The sequence below is a fragment of the Ostrinia nubilalis genome, chromosome 4, assembly GCF_963855985.1.
Source record: "Ostrinia nubilalis chromosome 4, ilOstNubi1.1, whole genome shotgun sequence".
Lineage (NCBI taxonomy): Eukaryota > Metazoa > Arthropoda > Insecta > Lepidoptera > Crambidae > Ostrinia > Ostrinia nubilalis.
In genome coordinates this window covers 936,071-955,878 of record NC_087091.1, presented here as the reverse complement: position 1 = coordinate 955,878, position 19,808 = coordinate 936,071, and the positions used below count along the sequence as shown (strand labels likewise).

Below are 19,808 nucleotides of genomic sequence, written 5' to 3'. Positions count from 1 at the left end.
CTAGGTTTAGGAATACACCTCGTCAAGAAACAAAACAACACACTACTGAACCACCTTTAAAACCTAAGAAATACATTGATGACGATGAACATCCCAAATATCGGGAAAAGAAGAAAAAAAGTTCGAAAAGCACTTTGGTGACTGATACCAAGCGATATGGTGATGGTGATGATGATATGCAGAAGGAAGAAATCGATGCATTAATTGGTGTTAAGCATGACATGGACGACTATATGCCACTCTATGAAAAAGAAGTTGCAGTTAATAAAAAAGTGAAACCAGATTCATCTGACTCAAGTGAAGAAGACAGTAGTGAAGAAAATGATGAAGATGATGATGATGAAGACGATGAAAATGAAGAATATGATGAAGATGACGATGAGGAAGAGGAAGAAGAAGATGTGAGACCAGATCCAAAACTGACTACAACAGAAGCACCGAGAAGAACACTTGCCAGAACTACCGATGCTCCACCTTCTACAACTGAAACACAGCTTTTAAAACAAGAGGTTAAACCTGTTGTAACTAGAAAGAAAATAGAAATTCATAAGGAGTTACCAGTCAACAACTCTTCCCCACATGTAACTCAGTTTAAACAAGACATCAAAGAAGTTGAAATTATTAAAGAAATACCAAGAAAAGCCATAAATAGACAGCCAAATAAAAATGTTGAATTATTAGATTTGTATAAAGATGACAATTTGGCTAGAGATATAAACAAACTAGGGGCAGTGGAAGTATTCAAGGAAAATTTAGACCTCGTAAATGGTCCCAAACATGGTGGTAACTACAGACTTGCGCCAGATTTGAAAGAAGAAATAGAAGATGTAGAAACCTCGTCTATCCCAACTGCTAGAAGAAGGATACCTAAAGTACCTAAAGATGCTGAAGCTTCTCAAACTGAGCACAAGAAGCAAATAGAATTGGATGAAGACATTCCCAATAAAAGTCTTCATGGTGGTAATTTAAAATCAGTGAGTGACTTAAAGCGGTCCAGAGGTAGGAGTGAAAAACTTGTGGAATTATCACCAACAGAAGCATCCCATACCAGATCCATGCATGGAGGGAATCTCAAATCTTTACAAGACAGAGATAGAAATCGTTCCAGAGGTAGAAGTGAGAAATTAATTGAACTTAATGATGATCGTGATGACGACGATGACAGCTCTATGCATGGTGGAGACTTCCAATCATACGAGCCTCAAAAGAGCGGAAATAGAGGATCTAGGTTACATGGTGGTAATTACAGAAGCGCTAAGTTAGTTGCGGCAGACAATGAAAAGGGGGAAACTAAACCTTCTCGGAATACCAATAGGGGTTATAAAAATGATAGGAGTAATGCAGCTGAATTACTAAACAGTTTTGCACAGGCTGCGCCAATTCTTACGACTCCTCCAGCGTACATTTTAGATCCCAGCAAACGAATGTACTACTACGTAGATGCGTAGTTATTGTTCTGTGTTATTGGATTTATATTTAGGTTATGATTATTAGAAAGTGCCACGACATAATAATTTCGTATGACTTTTATATGACAAAAGAATGTGAAAGTTTTTATCGAAATTGAATCGATTTATTTTTTTAATTTGTTGTAAAGTGCGAAAGAAAGCTTCTGTGATAGATTAAAATTTTAATTATAACTGTTTATATTTAATAATAATTGTTAATGTCTTATTTAATTTTGATTCGAATAAATGTTTTCTTATAAAATGTATTTTTTCTTCATTTTTTCTCGTATCTCTTCAGATTGTATTCGTTTTCTGCAGCTAAACAATGTATTAATTCATATTCTACCACAAAGCCAGCTTATTAGCTTACATAATACTTGTGGTGTTAGGCAAAACGTTTACCAATAAATTGCTCCAGAATACCACTTCATGATTCGAACATTCAACTCGGTAAAAAGTTCATTACACTTTCACTTTCGGTGGCTTTGTTGGCGCGAGATTAAACTAAATGTATTGGGTCATAATTAACTTCCAAACTAATAGTGGTTATGAAACTCAATAACAATTCTCATTCAGACAGTTGAACAGGAAGTTAAGAAATAGTCATTCTGAATTTCATAAAATTTATTTAACTGGCAAGTCTTTCATCCTTACACTATTTTTATTGAATTATCTTAAATAAATAAGAAATAAATTAAATTAAATAATAATAATTTACAATTTGGTTTGATCGTGAAAATCTTACAGTAAAATTCTTAAAGATGTAGGTATTAACTAAAATTGATATACACATGTTGTATTATAAGCTACTTAATATTAATAATAACTACTATCCATTATTTATGTTTCTTTCTACCAGCTAAATTAGCTGTTTGCACATTTCTGGGAGGTGGGTTGTTTATTGGCTTCCATTCAGACTGTACTGGCGAAATGTAACTGCCCTCGTTGTCCTCTCTGTCTATTGATTCGTTGTCAATTTCCTTTTCATCTTCACCGAAGAAATCTATTATTGGGTGGTAATTATAATTTACTCTCTTTCCATTCGATGTAAAATTTTCATTGATGACATTGGTTTGATCTTGAGGCCTAAATGTTGTCGATATTAGTTCAGTCGTCACGGATTGCAGCTTAGGGGCTATTGTGACTCTTTTTGGAGGAAGATTATTAACGTTTATAGTCGCTTGACCAACATCAGGCTCTTCTGACTCTTCATTAAAATCTTCCATTGTCTCCAAATGACTGTCCGTGAAAGATTCTACAGCTGACGTTCCAGATGACAACAAATCGTCAGGCCCTGAGATTTTCTTTCTAATCGGTCTTCGGCTTGGTCTTACTGGTCCCCTTTTAAACTGACTGCCTGTAATCTTGTATTTATTTGGAGTCTCCTTGAGGAAGGTATACGATCCAGGCCCAGATGGTGTGGGTGGTTCTAGGTAACTTGGCAATGTTATTGTTTCAAAATTATTTGATGCCGCTGGGCTTCTGGCTGATAGAGGTCTTTTTATATTTCTTACTGAACTAGCCTGATTGAAGGAGTCGGGAAAGTATGTGTTTCCGTAAGAGTCCATGGGGCTTGAAGGAGGGATACTGCCGTTGTCTTCGTTATCATTTAGTTTGGAATTGCTGAATGAAACTCCAGAGATTAAGTTATGAGTGTCGCTGAAAGGTGGGAATGTCTCTAAAGGCTTCCCGTGAGTAAACGGTGGGCTCTTGCTAACGCTTGGTCTGTGGATGCTAGATTGGACTGATTCAAAGGCGTGGTTTCCATGCTCTGACGACAAATCTTCAGGAACATTTTCAGCCGAGGTTTCATGTACACGGTGGCCCACTGGAGGGAAAGATACACTGTAGCCCTCTATGTGGCATGAGCAACACGTTGGCACCTGAAAAAAAAAAGTTTATTTAGTTTATAGGTAGATACCATAACCATGATGCAATGTGTTCTGTCAATTGCGAAAGATTAGGTATATACCTTAAAAATATCCATGTGTAGCCCATTTTGTTGATCCCAGGTAAGCAGTCGGTGGTAATTGTAAACTTGTACGCACTTAGATTTGAAATTGTCAGTTAAATAAGTGCAGGACTCTTTTGGCTTTCTGAAAAGAAAAAACATAAATAAATAAATAAATCCTTGGACAATGAAGAATGTTCACTAATTTTGTTTTTTAGCTTTCTGTATTCTCTGTTAAAAATAAAAAATACACGTCAAAGAATTATTTCGATACGTCAATTAGTTTCCAAGATATTGAATTTTAAAAGTGCGGGCGGCGGCCGTCCCGCCATTTTATGCGCGTGACGTCATATTACAGTGACTGGCTCATATTATTGTATGGGTGGAATATTGCAAGCTGAATTAAGACCCACTTCCAGGCAACCAATTAAGCTGAAATTTCGCTAACACGTGTGACTTGGATGACCATGCAATATTATGATGACATGGAGCTGATCTGATGATGGAGCTGGAAGGTGGTCATAGGAACTCTATAATAAAACGACTTAAATGCATCGAGTTTGGGCTCGTTCGTTTTGTATTGATGAGTATTTTCATTCTATATAGTAATCGGGGTCTAATGATGGAGCTGGAAGGTAATTCGCAATAAAACGACACAATCGCATCAAGTTTGGGTTTGGTTCAATTTTAATTTTTGTGATGAGTCTGGGTGTTAATATGTATGATAAGTTTGTATTTACAAAAAAAAATGTATTTAAGTATGTTTATATCCGTTTTCTAGTGAGCGGACACTGTGAATGTACGTCACGCGGGGTCACGTGACCGTCGGCGGGACTCAATATTTAAGCGAACTTTGAATGCCTATAAAATCATAACTACTGGGTATTTTTGAATGAAATAAAAACTAATGTATTTGTAAATGTAAAAGCTTAACTGTAACATAGGTTTCAAGTGATTTTGCATACCTAGTAACATTCTCAATTTCACACAGCGCCAGCTAGGTGCTAGCTTAATGGATACATATTATACATAGTAACACCCAGACCCGTCACAGGAATTAAAATTCATCATTTCAATTTCTGCCCGGCCGGGAGTCGAACCCGGGACCTCTCGGCATAGTAGTCCGTTCTGAACTACTACACCAAACGGCCGACAACATATTTATGATACGAGTTTTTTCATGCAGTCACTGCCAGTTTCTTAACGAAGCAAATATACATAAACTAATTGAGCCTCAACTAAGTAGTAACAGTACTCAGTGAAAACTTTTAACTTATTACAAAATTGTCTCTACATATTTTTAATTGGGAAAATAGTTCTTAACGAAGATACTTTTCAACCAAATACCGTTCATCGATGGATAAGACGGTATTGATCTTTTGCATAACAAAGCATCACAAAAATAAAGCCAGCACCACAAGTACTCACAAGCACTTCTCCAGCCTTAAAGTCTGGGTATGTTCCCCAGTGTTGACGATGTACTTCCATTGGCCAGAGGTGGCACGCGCTCGCTGCGGCCGCGCATACTTCACCGTGCTCGGGCACATGAAGCCCGCCTCGCCCGCGCTCGCGAAGTCGCGGTTGGCTGTGTCGCCTCGTCTGGAAAAAAGTTGACAAATTGTCATGATTATTGCTAGATAAAGTTACATTCCTGACAGTTAACCTCGTTCCGTATACTATTGCAAATTTTGAGGAGCTTGTTCTATAATACGAGTAGATTTCCAACAAACCGTTTAGAGAATGGATACCCATATCACTGATTTTAATTTTTGAAATCAGTTATTATAAGGTCCACGCTGTCCCCGGTAGTAAAAAAGGGCGCATCTAACACCAAATCAGGACGGAGAAAAAAATGTTAGATGCGCCTTTTCAACTATCGGGGGCAACGTGACAGAATAACGCAGTCTAGACTTTTTATTCTGTAATCACAACCTAATATTATGATAGTGTAAGGTCGTCGAATAATAAAACTAGATTCCGGAAAAAATGCTCTGTATACATTTAATTTGAAAAATCTGGAGTCTGGAGCTTCATTCTCAGTGCTCTTGGATACCTATCTTCCAATCCGACTAAGCCTACTCATTAACATCAAACTATCGTAAGGTTCATTAAAAGCTTCATGCTTTCTTCAAAGTTGAACTGCCGTGGTTGATATTTATAATCTTCAGTTCTCGCATCTGACTTCAGCTTCTGTTAACCAATTATATTCACCTATTGGACACCAAGTAGTGCTCAGCCGTGTACTTGGCCTCCTGGGCGGCGGTGACTCCGTCCACCGCGCCCTCTCCCGGGTCCCGAAAGTCGGCCAGCAGCGCGCCGGCCGCTGCCTTGTTGCGCCGGATGGACTGCACTATGGCTTCCCTGGAACAAGGACCAGATGAATGGACCCATTCGTACGAAACACAAACAGTAGTTTAGCTGGTGGGTTTAACGGGACTGTAATCCACGGGCCTCACACATCGCGATAACATTCGGGCGACAGCGTAACGAAGTCTTGTATCTATGAAAAAAAGCACCGAAGTATACGCTAATACTTGGCTACACATATCGTGATAGCGCGAATCTTCGGGTTATCGCGATGAGTGCGGCCGAGGCATTAGGAATTTGTGCAATCCAAATTCGAAAATATTGACTTGAGTATGATGTTTTCTTGGGAATTTAAATTTATGATTTTTTTAATGCATAACAAGGCAGATATTTGACCACAATCGCACCTGATCTTAAGTGGGATGCAGTCTAGGATGGTACATATCTGCCCTGTAAGTGCCTATTCACTCTCGCCTTGAAAAGGCCCGGATTATAGTCTTCGGGAAAGACAGCAGCAGGCAACGAATTCTTATTGCGTGCCTTTTTTTAACAACAAACAAAATCACATTATATCTAAGAATCCCATTGTTAGATTGCATACGTGTAACCGACTGTAGATTCTTCCTGCATTTTTTCTACGATAAATTGTTTATAAATTTTAATAAGCGTATGTTATGTAAAGCCACAAAAGTACTTCCTTTTTAACTTATTATACATACGTATGGTTCTTCCTTTTACTGAAATAGTAATTTTACGACAAACCAAATTCTATGCGTGTCTTGAACTTTGGTCGGTACCTACTTCATAAAATAAAAGTTAAACGTCTGCGTGACAATTCAAAACCACTTTGTCGTCCATTTTAGTAGAGACAATAAAATATGACTGTGTACTTTCTCACAAATACACTATAGACAGTCATTTACACGCCATTCAAGATATTTATCTCCGTGAGAAAGTAAATAGAAATAGTAAAGCTGTTTTTAAGCAAACAATAAGTTGGCAATGAAATTAAACGCTTTGTAAGACGCTTTTGAGCGCGATGACTGACCAAAATTACTGGACATTATAAGCAGTCACGAATATTGTTGTAGGTGGTATTATCGTATTATTCGCACTTGTGACAATCGTTTTCCAATCAATCGTTCAGTTAATCAACCAGAGTTTGTGAGCTAAAAGGGTTTTTTTTGTGCTACAACAACGGAAATAAAAACACTTGTTTCAGACTTTACAAAACGCAATAGGCGTCAATAGATATTACCCTAATCGAATCATATTTATCCTCAGACTGACGGTCTCCATCAAAGGACCTTACTCATGCATTCAAGAAAGGTCAATTGCTTACAGAAGAGAAAACCTTTTCCATTGCACTCAGAATGAGCCTCTATGTACAGTAAGTTATTGCCACAGTAAACACTCCCATAAACACGAACTGATCGCTTTGGTCTGATGATGCGACTCCTCAGTGCGATTCGAGTCATTTGCGAGCACTTTCGCCTCCAGTCCGGTGTTTATGCCATCATTATACTCGTTGCATAACGGTGACCTTCGCTTTTCATAGCCAATGAGGTTGAAGTCGTAAAATGACCTATTGTGTAGAGCTTAAAGCTTTTTTAAGTCGAGCTGGCATGTTGAAAAAAGAAGAAAAACATTAAAAAATGAAAGTTTCGTATAAGGAAACTATGAAGGCAGAGAAAGAGAGAGAGAAAGTCACGCATACGTTACTGTAGTCTAGAATAATATGCATGCATACATTTAATATTTTGGACATAACCTAAAGGAAGGAATGTGATCTATGAACCCAAGTTACTACCGCCACTATTATCCACAGCAGATAATATGACCCTCTCGAATTTAGCAGAATGAAAAAAGTCTATTACCCCATCAGATTCTAATGTGGCAGGAACATTATAAGTATTGATAGAAAAAAAAATTGGGTCTATTCTCGCCTTTCGTTCCCACCGCTGCAACTCCTGTGTAGCCAGGCTTGACTACTAATAAAAACCCAACCAGTGATGGTCAAATTAAACTGTTATGGATATAAAATAGTAACCAAAACTTACGTCGGATAGTCTTCAGCGTGCAGACAGAGTGTGTTAGTGAACAGCTCGCATTTGGCCTGGTCAGCAGGGTTGGGCAGCTTCCTCGGCGGGGCGGGCCGTCTCCTGCTGATGGGGTTCAGGGTCGGCTCCGCGGTGGTGCGCCGGGCTAGAGACGGCTTGGGCGGGTACGTGCCTCGGCGGATTAGGTTTCCTGAAATTATAGGAAAGTACTATCTAAAAAAGTATGCTAAAGACAATAAAACAGCATTCATTTTGGTCTTAGGCTCCATGTCAAAATATTTTCATATTATGCATTACGCCTTCAGGTGTTATAGCTTCCTAATGATAAGATCACCTAAGTAAATTGTGCCATTTTGATTTGGCGTTTCTTCCATTTATGGTTACTTAAAAAAAAGTAGGGACATAATAATATCATTGACACTTGTTTGATGCTAAACTTGGTGTTAATCTTCGTGACATTTAATTTTTGTATCCAAACCTTTTCTATCCACATATCTATTCAGAGCCCTCAGCTTCTCGGCCACCGGCAGGTCTTGGGCGAGGGTCTGGTTGGTAGAGTCCGCTGTCAGGTCCAGGGTGCTATTGTCGCTGGTAATCTTGCTGCCGACTGATCTTCCTCGGATTGTTGGTGCTTCTGTCGTAGACGACTTGGTGACGTTCTTCTGGAATGTTAGAAATTCATATGATAGATTTGGATGCGAGGATTGTGATAAAATTACAAATAAATAATGCTGGCAAATTTTATGTGTTGTATGAAATTGGATGTACTGAGCACAAGTAGAACAAATTGAAAAAGTCATAAACTGAGCCATCTTTTTTTGAAAAGATTATACCGACGTATTTATTACGTGTTTCTTAATTCTGTCAGGCCTGTAATCTGTAGAGAGCATGTCACTTTCTCAACTACTTTTGATTACCTATAGGTATTATTTACTAATGATCAAAGTCGCACAGCGTGCTATGGAGAGGGCTATGCTTGGTGTTTCTTTGCGAGATCGAATCAGAAATGAGGAAATCCGTAAACGAACTAAAGTCGCTGACATAGCCCGACGGATTAGCAAACTGAAGTGGCAATGGGCAGGGCATATAGTACGCAGAACTGACGGCCGATGGGGCAGCAAGGTTCTGGAATGGAGGCCGCGTACCGGAAAACAAGGTGGACCGACGAGATCGTAAGGGTAGCAGGGAAGCGCTGGATGCAGGCCGCTATCAATCGATCAACGTGGAAAGCATTAGGGGAGGCCTAGGTTCAGCAGTGGACGTCCTATGGCTGAAATGATGACTAATGATCTGTTGAACTGTATGATCCAGCAGACTTTGTAAACTACTACTGCAATTGAGATCCCGCTCAATGTTGACTTAGTTGTCATCTAAATCACTAAGCTGTACTGACATACCTAATGATCTTTACAGTACAATTGCCTTCAAAACCCAGTCGGTTTTGCTTTCAAATCACACCCGATCACCTGATAGATTCCTCATACTTACTTCATCTGTTTTATTGTTTGCTGTCTCAGTGTTGTTCAGTTTCGTGTCATTCGCAACTGTTCTGTTGTGATCGTGTGCTATATCTTTGGCTTGTGTTCGTGGAACGATTCTGCGGCTGCGTTTAATAATAGTATTAGGTGTTGATTTAGCTTTTTCTGTCACTGTAGTGTCCTCTTCGTCTGTGTGTGTGTCTTCTGTAAACGACCTGCGCAGGAGTTGTGCAGCAGGTGGCATGGAAATGCGGACCTCTCTAGACTGTTTGCCGGCCCTGTCAGCGCGACGAATGAGGTTCGCCATGTCTAGCAGTATTGGTAGCATGAGGTCTGTGGTTGTGTTTGCGTTGTTGCCGAACATTGACCTCACCTGGAATGATAGAGTTGGTAACTTCAGTATGATATGTTGTTTGATTTTTTTTTTTATGTAATAGGAGGCAAACGAGCAGACGGATCACCTGATGGTAAGTGATTACCGTCGTCTATAGACACGCACAGTCCCAGGGGCGTTACAGGTGCGTTAGCTATTTTGACCACTTAAGTTGAATGTACAGTCGCGGAATGAAAAGGTTCGTCACCTTAGTGTCGGTTTTCGCTTGCACTAGGTACTGTAAGAGTCAAACCTGCCAACATACCAGTGCAAGAAACAGTGCTGCTAACATTTAAATAAATGTGACGTTTGCTAACGAAGAAGGTTTTGCTTATTTTTCTGTCCCATCAGTGCAATGTTACAAAATGTATTTTTTTTATTTAATAGAAATAATAATGGCAGGTTGAACCAACAAGAAGGTTTTAGTTTATCAATCATAAAAATTTTCTTGACAAAATAAATGTCAAACAACTTTAATCTGAATAATTTTGAACTTTACTGACTAACAGTTAAAGATTATTTTGTCTATCTCGAGATTATTCTGTAACATAGTTTCAAAAGGTAATATGTGCTCGCGATTCGTTGAAGGAATCAATTTGAAAACTGACGAACCTTTTCATTCCGCGACTGTACATGTAGGTATTGATAAGTAGTGGGTTATGTTTTAAGTAGTAGAAAGGACGAACTGCTCGTAGGTATAGCTAAATATAAATATTTTAGCACTTTTAGATCGAAACACAAAGTTTGAGATTCACACATCACTCCTCAATTCAATTATGTAATATTATTATAACAGTATTCAAAATTACATGAAGTGAATTGAATCACATCATTTAAAACCACACAAGGGTCAAGGCAATGAGAAAACCTAGTCCTAGTTTAGAGATAACTCTTTACTCCGCGGTGCACAAAATTGTTCTTAGTGACCTTTGATGATATCATGTTAATTAATTTATATCTGCCATTATATTTAACTGTATTTTTAACATTTAATTGTAAAGACAAACACACGAGGCTGTAGACGTGGACAATTCATTAACACACGCACTTTAGTTATAAACAATTTATGTTATTTGAAAATTTTGTAACATCCTAGATGTACCTATTTAAAGATGCAGATAATTTTATAGGAAACCACACAATGTGGGAAAAACAAAAATAATAGAACACAAATAATCCATAATAGTCTCTACAAAAATTTGATTAATGTTACCTACACTAAGGCTGGGTTGCACCATCTTACTTTAACTTTGACAAACGTCAAAAATCTGTCAAACTCCGTACAAAAAACACCAGTCAATAGTCACGGTTAAAGTTAGGTGGTGCAACACAGCCCAAGTATCGTCCATTACTTATTCCAAAAATTAAGCTTAATTGGTGATATCCAAAACACAGCAACAGCAAGGAATGCAAATGATCTCTCACGCCGCGGATAATTTGATAATAACGTTATAAATGAAAGTGATGTAACTGTAACGGCCGCTCTGCATCTCGGAAACCATGACAAGGGAAAGTTTAAACCGAATTATCGCGAGTAGCGCCGAATTAATGTGTTAACGAACAAAATACTGCATTACCGGAAGTCTTATAACGTGTCCGTATCGAGTGAGATGTTAGATTGGCCATCTTGGAAATAACACAGCAATTTTTATCGTCTCGATCTAAGCAAATTACTTATACATACAATTTAGATTTAAAAATAGGTATATCTTTTTTATTCATCTGACCGTATTGGGATCTGTTGCGTTCAAAGCAATTTTTTTCTAAATAGACTTATTGACGCAATTCACCAATCAATTGACGTACTTTTTAAAACTGACAGAACGAAACTCTACCATAGATTCTGTAACATTTTTTCCATAGAGTTTGATTTTTGCAAGTGACACTATTTTGTCAACTTAATTAAACTACTTTTTTCAATTACAATGCAACCAAAAATCTTAATTTACAGGTAATCTAAAATTAATTAAGTTTTTAAGACCAGAATCAAGTGTCTTTTGGTGTGGTTTCGATTGTCAAATAGTCTATTCTATGTTAACAGGCTGCCACTATTATTTTAATTGTCTTGGTCCTAACTCCTAGTTCAGTACCTATGGGACAATGAAAGATATTTTCTGTTTCATTTACCTACCAGCATTTAAATCTTTACATTCGTTTCATCATCATCATTTCAGCCATAAGATGTCCACGGCTGAACATTTAGGCCTCCAATATTTACATCAGTTTAGTTCACCACATTTTAAAAAGTATTTAAATTGTATAAAAAATACGATTGTCAAAATGTATAATGCATTAAAATAAATTAATTACAAGCTCATACCCCAATTAGAGTTAATCGTTGAGTATGTTAACAACTTAACCAATAATTTGTTTCCTCTCGGAAACTGAGCGCACGCGATATGACATGCCTTCCGTCAATTTATAATTGACATGCTAAGTTTTTGTTGACAGGTTTTATCATCGACATTTTACCACTCAATTAAAGATAATTGCTAATCACGATTAGTTTAATTATTCACAAATCATAAAGGCGACTTTAATAACACAGTAAATTATGATTATTTTGTTGTAGTTGTTGCGATTTTAGATTGTTCAAAAGCAACTACAGCCTGTCACAGTTACGTACAGGAAATAGCAATTTCAATGATTCAAATGTTTAGAGTCGGAATTGTGATAGATAAAAAATAATTATGTCCATCAACCACTTCGGTAGCTCTATTATTACTTTATTTCATAAAGTTACGTGAAATGTAGCGAGCTAGTTAAGACCGGTTCATAATATAAGGTAGATTTAAAGTAGGTAAAATTATACAAAATAATAGTATTGTTCAAACCATAATCTTTATTGCACTCCACACAAAACCGTGAAATGAAAGGAATTTAAAATTGAAAGGACATAATTTTATTTATTTAGGTGGTCAAATAAAAAAATGTTAAGTAAAAAATGAGATAATTGAATTTTTATAGAGTTCACGGCACACAAGCTTACTGTACTTATTTCTCTTATGATTGAATCGAGATATCTGAATCTGGGCTGTTTTTTTGTCCCGCGTATATTTTCACGCGTATTCTTGGCGATATCGAATTAGAGCGCAGATTTGCAACATAATCGTGATACACTTTTTGTGGCCAGCATTGCGTTTGGGATGTTATGTTTTCTAAGCCAGGGTGACGATTCTCGAACAATAGACATCTTAGAAATAGTGTTTTTATCAGTAAAAACTACTTAGTAGTGACATCTGAACTTTTCATGACGATTTAGGCATCTAGTAATTAATAATATAATCTATTATCTTTTCGTCATTTAAGTAAATTATTTTGTAGTTTTGCTAAAAAATAACCGAAAATAATAATGTTGCAATCCTACCGATTAGTCGTGCTATTGGCAACTAGTCTAAAAACTGTCAGTTCGTTAGTATTTATTTACAAAGAGCGTTAAATTGTCGTGTTAAGTATGACCTATTTGAACCCCTATCGGACAAAAGAAACCGCGGACAATAAGCTAGCGAAATACACTGCGTGACATAAAAGAAACTCAATGTGAAATCAATGACGATAAAAAAAAATCTGTAAACAAACGCTTTTTATAGTTAAAAAGCTATTTTAGTATCATTTATCGTCATACACACTCCTTGAACCAGTAACCATTGATTTACCGGAGCAATTTTTTGTTACTGTTGTTGATGAATGTTTAGTGCACCACAAATAATATGTGCTAGTATCTATCTAACTAAGCTAACGTAATAATATGACTGGTAACGATTAGAGAAGATCGGTGCTTAGTGAGCTCGATGACGTGCATTTCATCTTCTTTTAAAACAAATTGAAAACTTTTGAGATAATATTGATATCTTACAATGGTTTAAAGGGTGGAATTTTGTAATGCCACCTGGAGGGAAAGTACTCTTAATATTGTATATAAAAAAATTACTCAAAGAAAACATTCCTTTATTATTTAAAAGAAATAAAATTGCATTCAAAATTCCCGATTTTTTTTTTTCGAAAATTCACTACCATACCATACAATTTTCTGTAAATAATTAAAATGATGTTAGATTTCATGGTTTTCCTTTCATTTGATTTATCAAGTTTGTTAGAGAGATTTCATCCTTATACTTAACCCTAACGATCGATGCAATAAAATTACAGGGTTTAATTTTTAACAGATTTTAGTTGGTTCGATTCCTGGGTATGGAAGGCAAATTTTTGAAAATCTTTAAATGCAGTTCTATTTCTTTTCAAAATAAAGGAATGTGTTCTTTGAGTAAAATTTTCTATCTACAATATTAAGAGTACTTTCCCTCCAGGTGGCATTACAAAATTCCACCCTGTATACTCCTCAAATACACCGTATGTTCCACTCTAGACTCGAATCCAGAATCTATGACTCGTGAGAGTTAGAAACCCGGAGAGAAGAGGAGCTGACATATTTCAATTTGAAACCAATCAGCCGGGCCAGGATGCGCGTGTGATAAAATCTTATCGATGATTTTAGACGACAAATGTATGGGCTTATCGCGTAAAATCGATAAAAAGGCGTGATAAACGCTTATCGCGACGCGTAACCTTGGCCTACAGATTTCCGAACCGAAGCTGTGCAGAGATGACATGAAAGTACCAAAATCTGATCTTCGTTCGTTCGTTCGTTCTTTTCAGCCGAAAGACGTCCATGCTGGACAAAGGCGGGAGGCCTTTGTCCGGCAGTGGACGTCTTGACCGGTCCTTCGCCGCTCGCATCCGGGCACCTGCCGCGACCTTCACCAGATCGTCGGTCCACCTAGTGGGAGACCTACCCACGCTACGTCTTCCGGCTCGTGGTCGCTACTCAAGAACTATCCTTGCAGCGGCCTGATTGGTTATTCAAACACACTTCTCCTCTTCAATTTGGTGCAAACTTGGTCTAGCTCTCTAACATTCGAGCATTGAAATGTTACGGAAGTGTAACGTTAACATACTTTAATTCCACGACATGCTGATTCCTAGACACGACTCCTACGGATATATTGTTACAAAGTTAACGGCGCGTGCGCATTGCAAGCCGATGATTTCATCGGCATTAATTATACTCAATAAACTAATTTTATTGGCGTCGTTTGAATCACGGGCATGACAATGTTCATAATTATTTAATTATCATTTGATCATAACCGGTGAATTCAGTTTATGTAAAATATTACTAGATCATTGCATATTTATGTAAAACAAATTACAGTGGATTAGAAAAACACTACTTTTATGCACTACACTAATTTGCCAACTATTTATAGCCCACTGTACAAAGTATTTAGACTGAAGATTTATTACTATTACTGTAGTCTAATCATAGTTGTTTTAGTGTGTAATTATTATAACATAATCTACCTATCATGCCAAAAAAGATCTAGGAATAAACAAAAATAAAAACTTAAGTATTAGAGCACCAAAATACTTTACGCAGTTTCAGTCTCCTATTTCAAACAGTTTAAACTGACTCTACAGTAGATGCACTTACATAAATTGTAGTTTTGCTTAGTATACAAAACTGCAGTTAAATTTAGCTCGCTTTCATCAGCTCGCGATGTAAGGAATCCGCTCTGACATAGTCCACTGGACATAAAGTATTTCTCGAGTAACTGAATATTTATGGGCCGCGAGAGAACGCGGCCTGTATCATTTCATTGGGCAATTAGGCTTCATACGATTACTTTGTTAGCTGCGTTTTCCGATGTAACAAATGATATTAATCTTCATTAGTTAATTACATCGAAGTGACTTTTCATAAACAAAATGCTGTCAGTAGTCGCGTTCTTCCAAAGGGCTTTCATTGACATGATTTACTATAGTACCTAGTTTATCTTATATAAGTTTTTTATAATTATAAGTTTGTGATGCAACTCATTACGCGAAAAAAACTACTTGCAAAAAGCATTTAATTTTAGTTTTATGACCTTGATAGACGATTATCGTCGTTGGAGATCGAACTAGGGTTCTCTTGAATCGGCAATTCGAAGCCAAAACCATTGGCGACTGTTACCTTGATCGTTTCAGTTGGTTAATGCGAGTATACCTACATAATAGTAGGTATACGAGTATTTAGGTACCCTACTTTAGAGCCAGTGATTTCCTAGATCTTTATTCATTTTATATTTTCTCATTAAAATCGTCTAATCACTTCAGCTTTACAAAGACACTGAAGCTACAATAAATTACATACTTAAAACGCATGTTTTTATCGCACGTAATTGTAGTTATAACAAAAGGTAATTTTCTAGTCTCAGTGAAAATTCTGCCGCTGATGCATTTAAAAAACTAATAATCCAAAAGCATTTTCCGTTCACATGGATAATTGCGACATCTTTTGAAGAAACAAGCAAACAAAAAGTTTGAGCCGTGAGAACTTTGTTTGCGGAGTTTGTAGAGAAATATTAAGTGGAGCATTTTTGTTGGCCTACAGTGTAGTACACTTTCATTAACAGGCTGTAGTCATGCGGTGTCAAAGACTACGTGTTATTTGTTTTCTCGGGGTTACACGTTTAATAAAATGTAACAGTCCAGTTTTTTGGTACAAACGTGAGGTCAGCATTTTTGAAGTCAAATCTTAGTAGTTTTTTTATATCTTTTTTTAAAACCATAATAATAACAGCAGTGGAATGAAAACGAGCTCGGTCTTCAAAATATCTGCATAAAATTTTTACAAAAAAAAAAAAACTCATCGTCTGATTTTGCGGTTTTGGTACCTGCTTTTCAGGGTACGAATTGGTAGGCATTAAAAAAATTCATAACTAACAACTGGGGATAAAAATAATGAAAATAACTGGCTCTATTATAATCACCAATAGTTACAAAATTTAATTATCTCTCGTTTTATATCTAGTCTCGATACCAAACAACTCTCTTCGAACCGTCGAAACCTACTTATTAAAATGGCTTCCGAGATTAATTTATTACATCAGTGTTAATTTAGTTGAGTGAGCTCTAAACTCGTTCTGACAAATTATATCAAAGTCATCTGTTACATCATTTTATACATAATAGTTTAATGATACCGTCGATTTTCTCATATCTACATAATAATTTGATCAGCATCCAAACAATGCTGCAAAAAATTTATGGCTTATTAATTACATTAATGATATTTTTTTATTAGAAACAAAAACTCTACCTACGTTTATATTTATGTTACTTACATAACTTACGATATTGCAAATATAATGATAAATTAGACATGGACTATACGAATGGATGGAAGTACACATTTGTGTTTGGATGTACCAGAACAGATTGCTTATTGATATTATCAGATAAATTACATTCAAAATACTTTACCAACAATCGAAACGGCTTAATAGACCAACATCGTACAGATAACTCTTGCAATAAAGATACTATAGCCCATCTTACATGGCGATTACACGCGACTTTGCGTTTACGGCCGATTACTTTCAAAATTTTATATGTTCGCGAATTTTATTTCCACGAAGTAAAAGCTGCTTACGCAAGCGGCTACTATGTGTCCTGTAGTTGAAAATATATACGGCGACATGCTCTCGGATTGTTTCTATTGTGGAGTATTACCTACCTACCTACCTACTTATGTAGTACTTACGAGTAGGTCTAGGTGATATGCAGTTATTTTAAAAAGTGGTTCACTTTAGTCAGCTTTATATTGCTAGATTGTCATGTGATTTTTCTGGTAGTTAAAATTAAAATTCGGGATAGTGTATGGTGAGAAAACATGATTACATGTAGGTTATTTTACCATATTAATAATTCTCCTACAAAAATTGGGACATTTAGCGTCCCTATAAAAGGTGAATTAGGACTCTCATCTTCTACCCTTAGATCCTTAGGTACCCTTCTATCCTGCGCAAATTAGTGCTAGCCATTTCACTGCCTCAGCAGTATGCTAATTGCCAATGTTTGATATGGAAAATTGGGGCTTTTAGCGTCCCTAAAAAAGATGATTCAGAACTGGCTATCTACTACCCTTAGATGGGTTCTGCATGTATTAGAGCAATTGGTTAGCTAACGCTAGCCAACCCCCTTTCACTGCTTCAGCAGTATGCCAATGTTGGATGAAATACAGTTTATAACGCGTTTCTCAGTCAAAATGGAAACTAGCTGATCGTCATTGTAACATCCAATGAGGGATATCAAAGATTGAGGTCACCATTGTTTATTGTTTGCATGCGATATAAGTGCTTTCTAATAGATAATGAAATGAGAAATTAGTAATTAGTTCTTAATCAAGGTCCTATAAAATACGTTTAACGATGCGGCTTACTGGAGACTTGGGCTTGATTAGAAGGAGGCCTGAAATACAGGGTGGCCCTAGTTTAAGCTCCAAATCGCACATTCAGAGCAAGAATTGTTATCTTTCTTTATTACTTTAATGTACCAGATGAGTGTCTAATAAAATATTTTTTTATTTTTTATTAGAACAGCAGACAAGTTCAAAGCGGTGTATTAAATGAACAGTTGTCAGATATTTACTGTGAAAAGCAAGTCAAAAACACATTTTTGTGCTTTAAACCTATGGAGTTACTCAATCAAGTCAAGATTATAAGAAACTAGAAGATCTTGAAACCACAAACGACTATTTCAACTGAACTATTCCCAACTCTCGTTTTTAATACTGCAAATTTTGTGTAGTCTAGATCTGTACTACTACTCGATTGCTAAGTAATAAATTCACACTAGAGAACCCTGTAATAGTCGATTTTCAGGATCGACTTGCTTAAAATGTTGAAAACTTGATGACAAATAACAATCAAAAGTATGAATAAAATGGTCTTACCTGTGCAAGATTGAGCGGCGCTCTGCCCGGAGGAGTAGTGACCTGGCTGGCCACAAGCGACGCCAGCGCCGTCCTCTGGCTTCCCGACATAGCCCTGATGATGGGCAGGATCTGTGCGAACTTCCCCACGTGATCCTTCCTCTCCAGCGCCCTCAGCACAGCCTCCTTTATCATGCTCTCCTTAGACCTTATCTTATAAGCTGGTTTGTACGCCTTCTTCGTCGTAGTCTCGAACAACTCCTCCAACTCCTCAAGGGCCACATCGTCCTCAAAGGAATCCAAGTTATACTGCGGCCGGTGAGAATTCGTGACACCAGTCGGCTTCACTATCCTCACCGGAGGCTTCACGAACGTCTGGTAATGCCTCGACTCCTGCGCGATCATCACCTCATCATCACTATCCGAAAATTCGAAGTCTCTCAAATCATCATCAGCTTTCAAACACGAAACAACGAGCAGAACTAGAACTAGATTTTTACACGCCATTGTTAATGTTTTTACTAATATTGTTTATATCATAATTTTTAAAGCACTAAAATTCACATGTTTTGGAAGAACCGCATTATTTTTCCGATGGTTTGTTTGAGGGCGATGCGCGCGGCGCTTTCCTTGCCTCGGCGCGGAGTGAGCGCGTGCGCATACTATACACGCACACAGGCGCACTCATCTCATATTTACAGGTGTCAGATGCTGCCGGAACTCGCGACTTTCACCGCTGGGTCACCCATCATCGGTCACATTTTGATAAGTCATCTACTTATCGTCATCATCGACAATGGCCCTAACAATCCCGTTGCGTAAAACTATTAAAGAGTTTATTAACTCGCAACTTTAACTTTGCACCTCTTCTATTTGCTTATGGACAAAAATGTGCCTTACCTCTTCGGCTACAATGCCAGGTATAATTTCAGCTGCAGCAAATAAATGTTTGTTTGCAAAAAGTAAGATGCGATGATACTACAGTTTTCGTACGAAGATGCTTTCACAGATTATAGGTGTTATGACATTGTTATGAAAGCTATAGAGGTCGAGTTACGGCACATTACATTTTCCAATAGATTGGACTTTCTTCGCTTTGATTCGGTATGACCAAACGTGTTTTTTGACCGCAAAGTAAGTTGGTCAGTAGTTATATCATGGCCGGTATTGTTCGGCCATGTATGCCTACGGACTTTGATGTGAATAGCAATGACTTGGCGATATACCATTATATAGTATAAACCTTTGTGTATAACGTTAACGTTATCGTTTTCTTTGTGAAGCTTTTAGAAAGCTCTATTATTATCTTCATATAATACGACTTTATCTATTTTGATTGACTTCTACTTACTTGTATAATTACAATATCTTTTTAGTTCAAATAAGACATGAACAACTATCTGTTTATTGGTAGATGTTATCTTTTCTTCATTTGC

The 19,808-nt window shown here is 37.1% G+C and overlaps 1 protein-coding gene across 1 annotated transcript; it reads right to left on the bottom strand.

Moving 5' to 3' along the window:
* Positions 1 to 2,266: 2,266 nt before the first annotated feature.
* Positions 2,267 to 19,018, bottom strand: LOC135088441 (neurotrophin 1). Its single transcript, XM_063983253.1, has 8 exons — positions 18,394 to 19,018; positions 9,255 to 9,617; positions 8,245 to 8,428; positions 7,767 to 7,956; positions 5,611 to 5,760; positions 4,828 to 4,998; positions 3,421 to 3,544; positions 2,267 to 3,331 (listed from the first exon to the last, which is right to left on the bottom strand). The coding sequence occupies exons 1-8, from the start codon at positions 18,877 to 18,879 to the stop codon at positions 2,285 to 2,287; spliced, it is 2,715 nt and encodes a 904-aa protein (XP_063839323.1). The 5' UTR covers positions 18,880 to 19,018; the 3' UTR covers positions 2,267 to 2,284.
* Between the last annotated feature and the right edge of the window lie 790 nt (positions 19,019 to 19,808).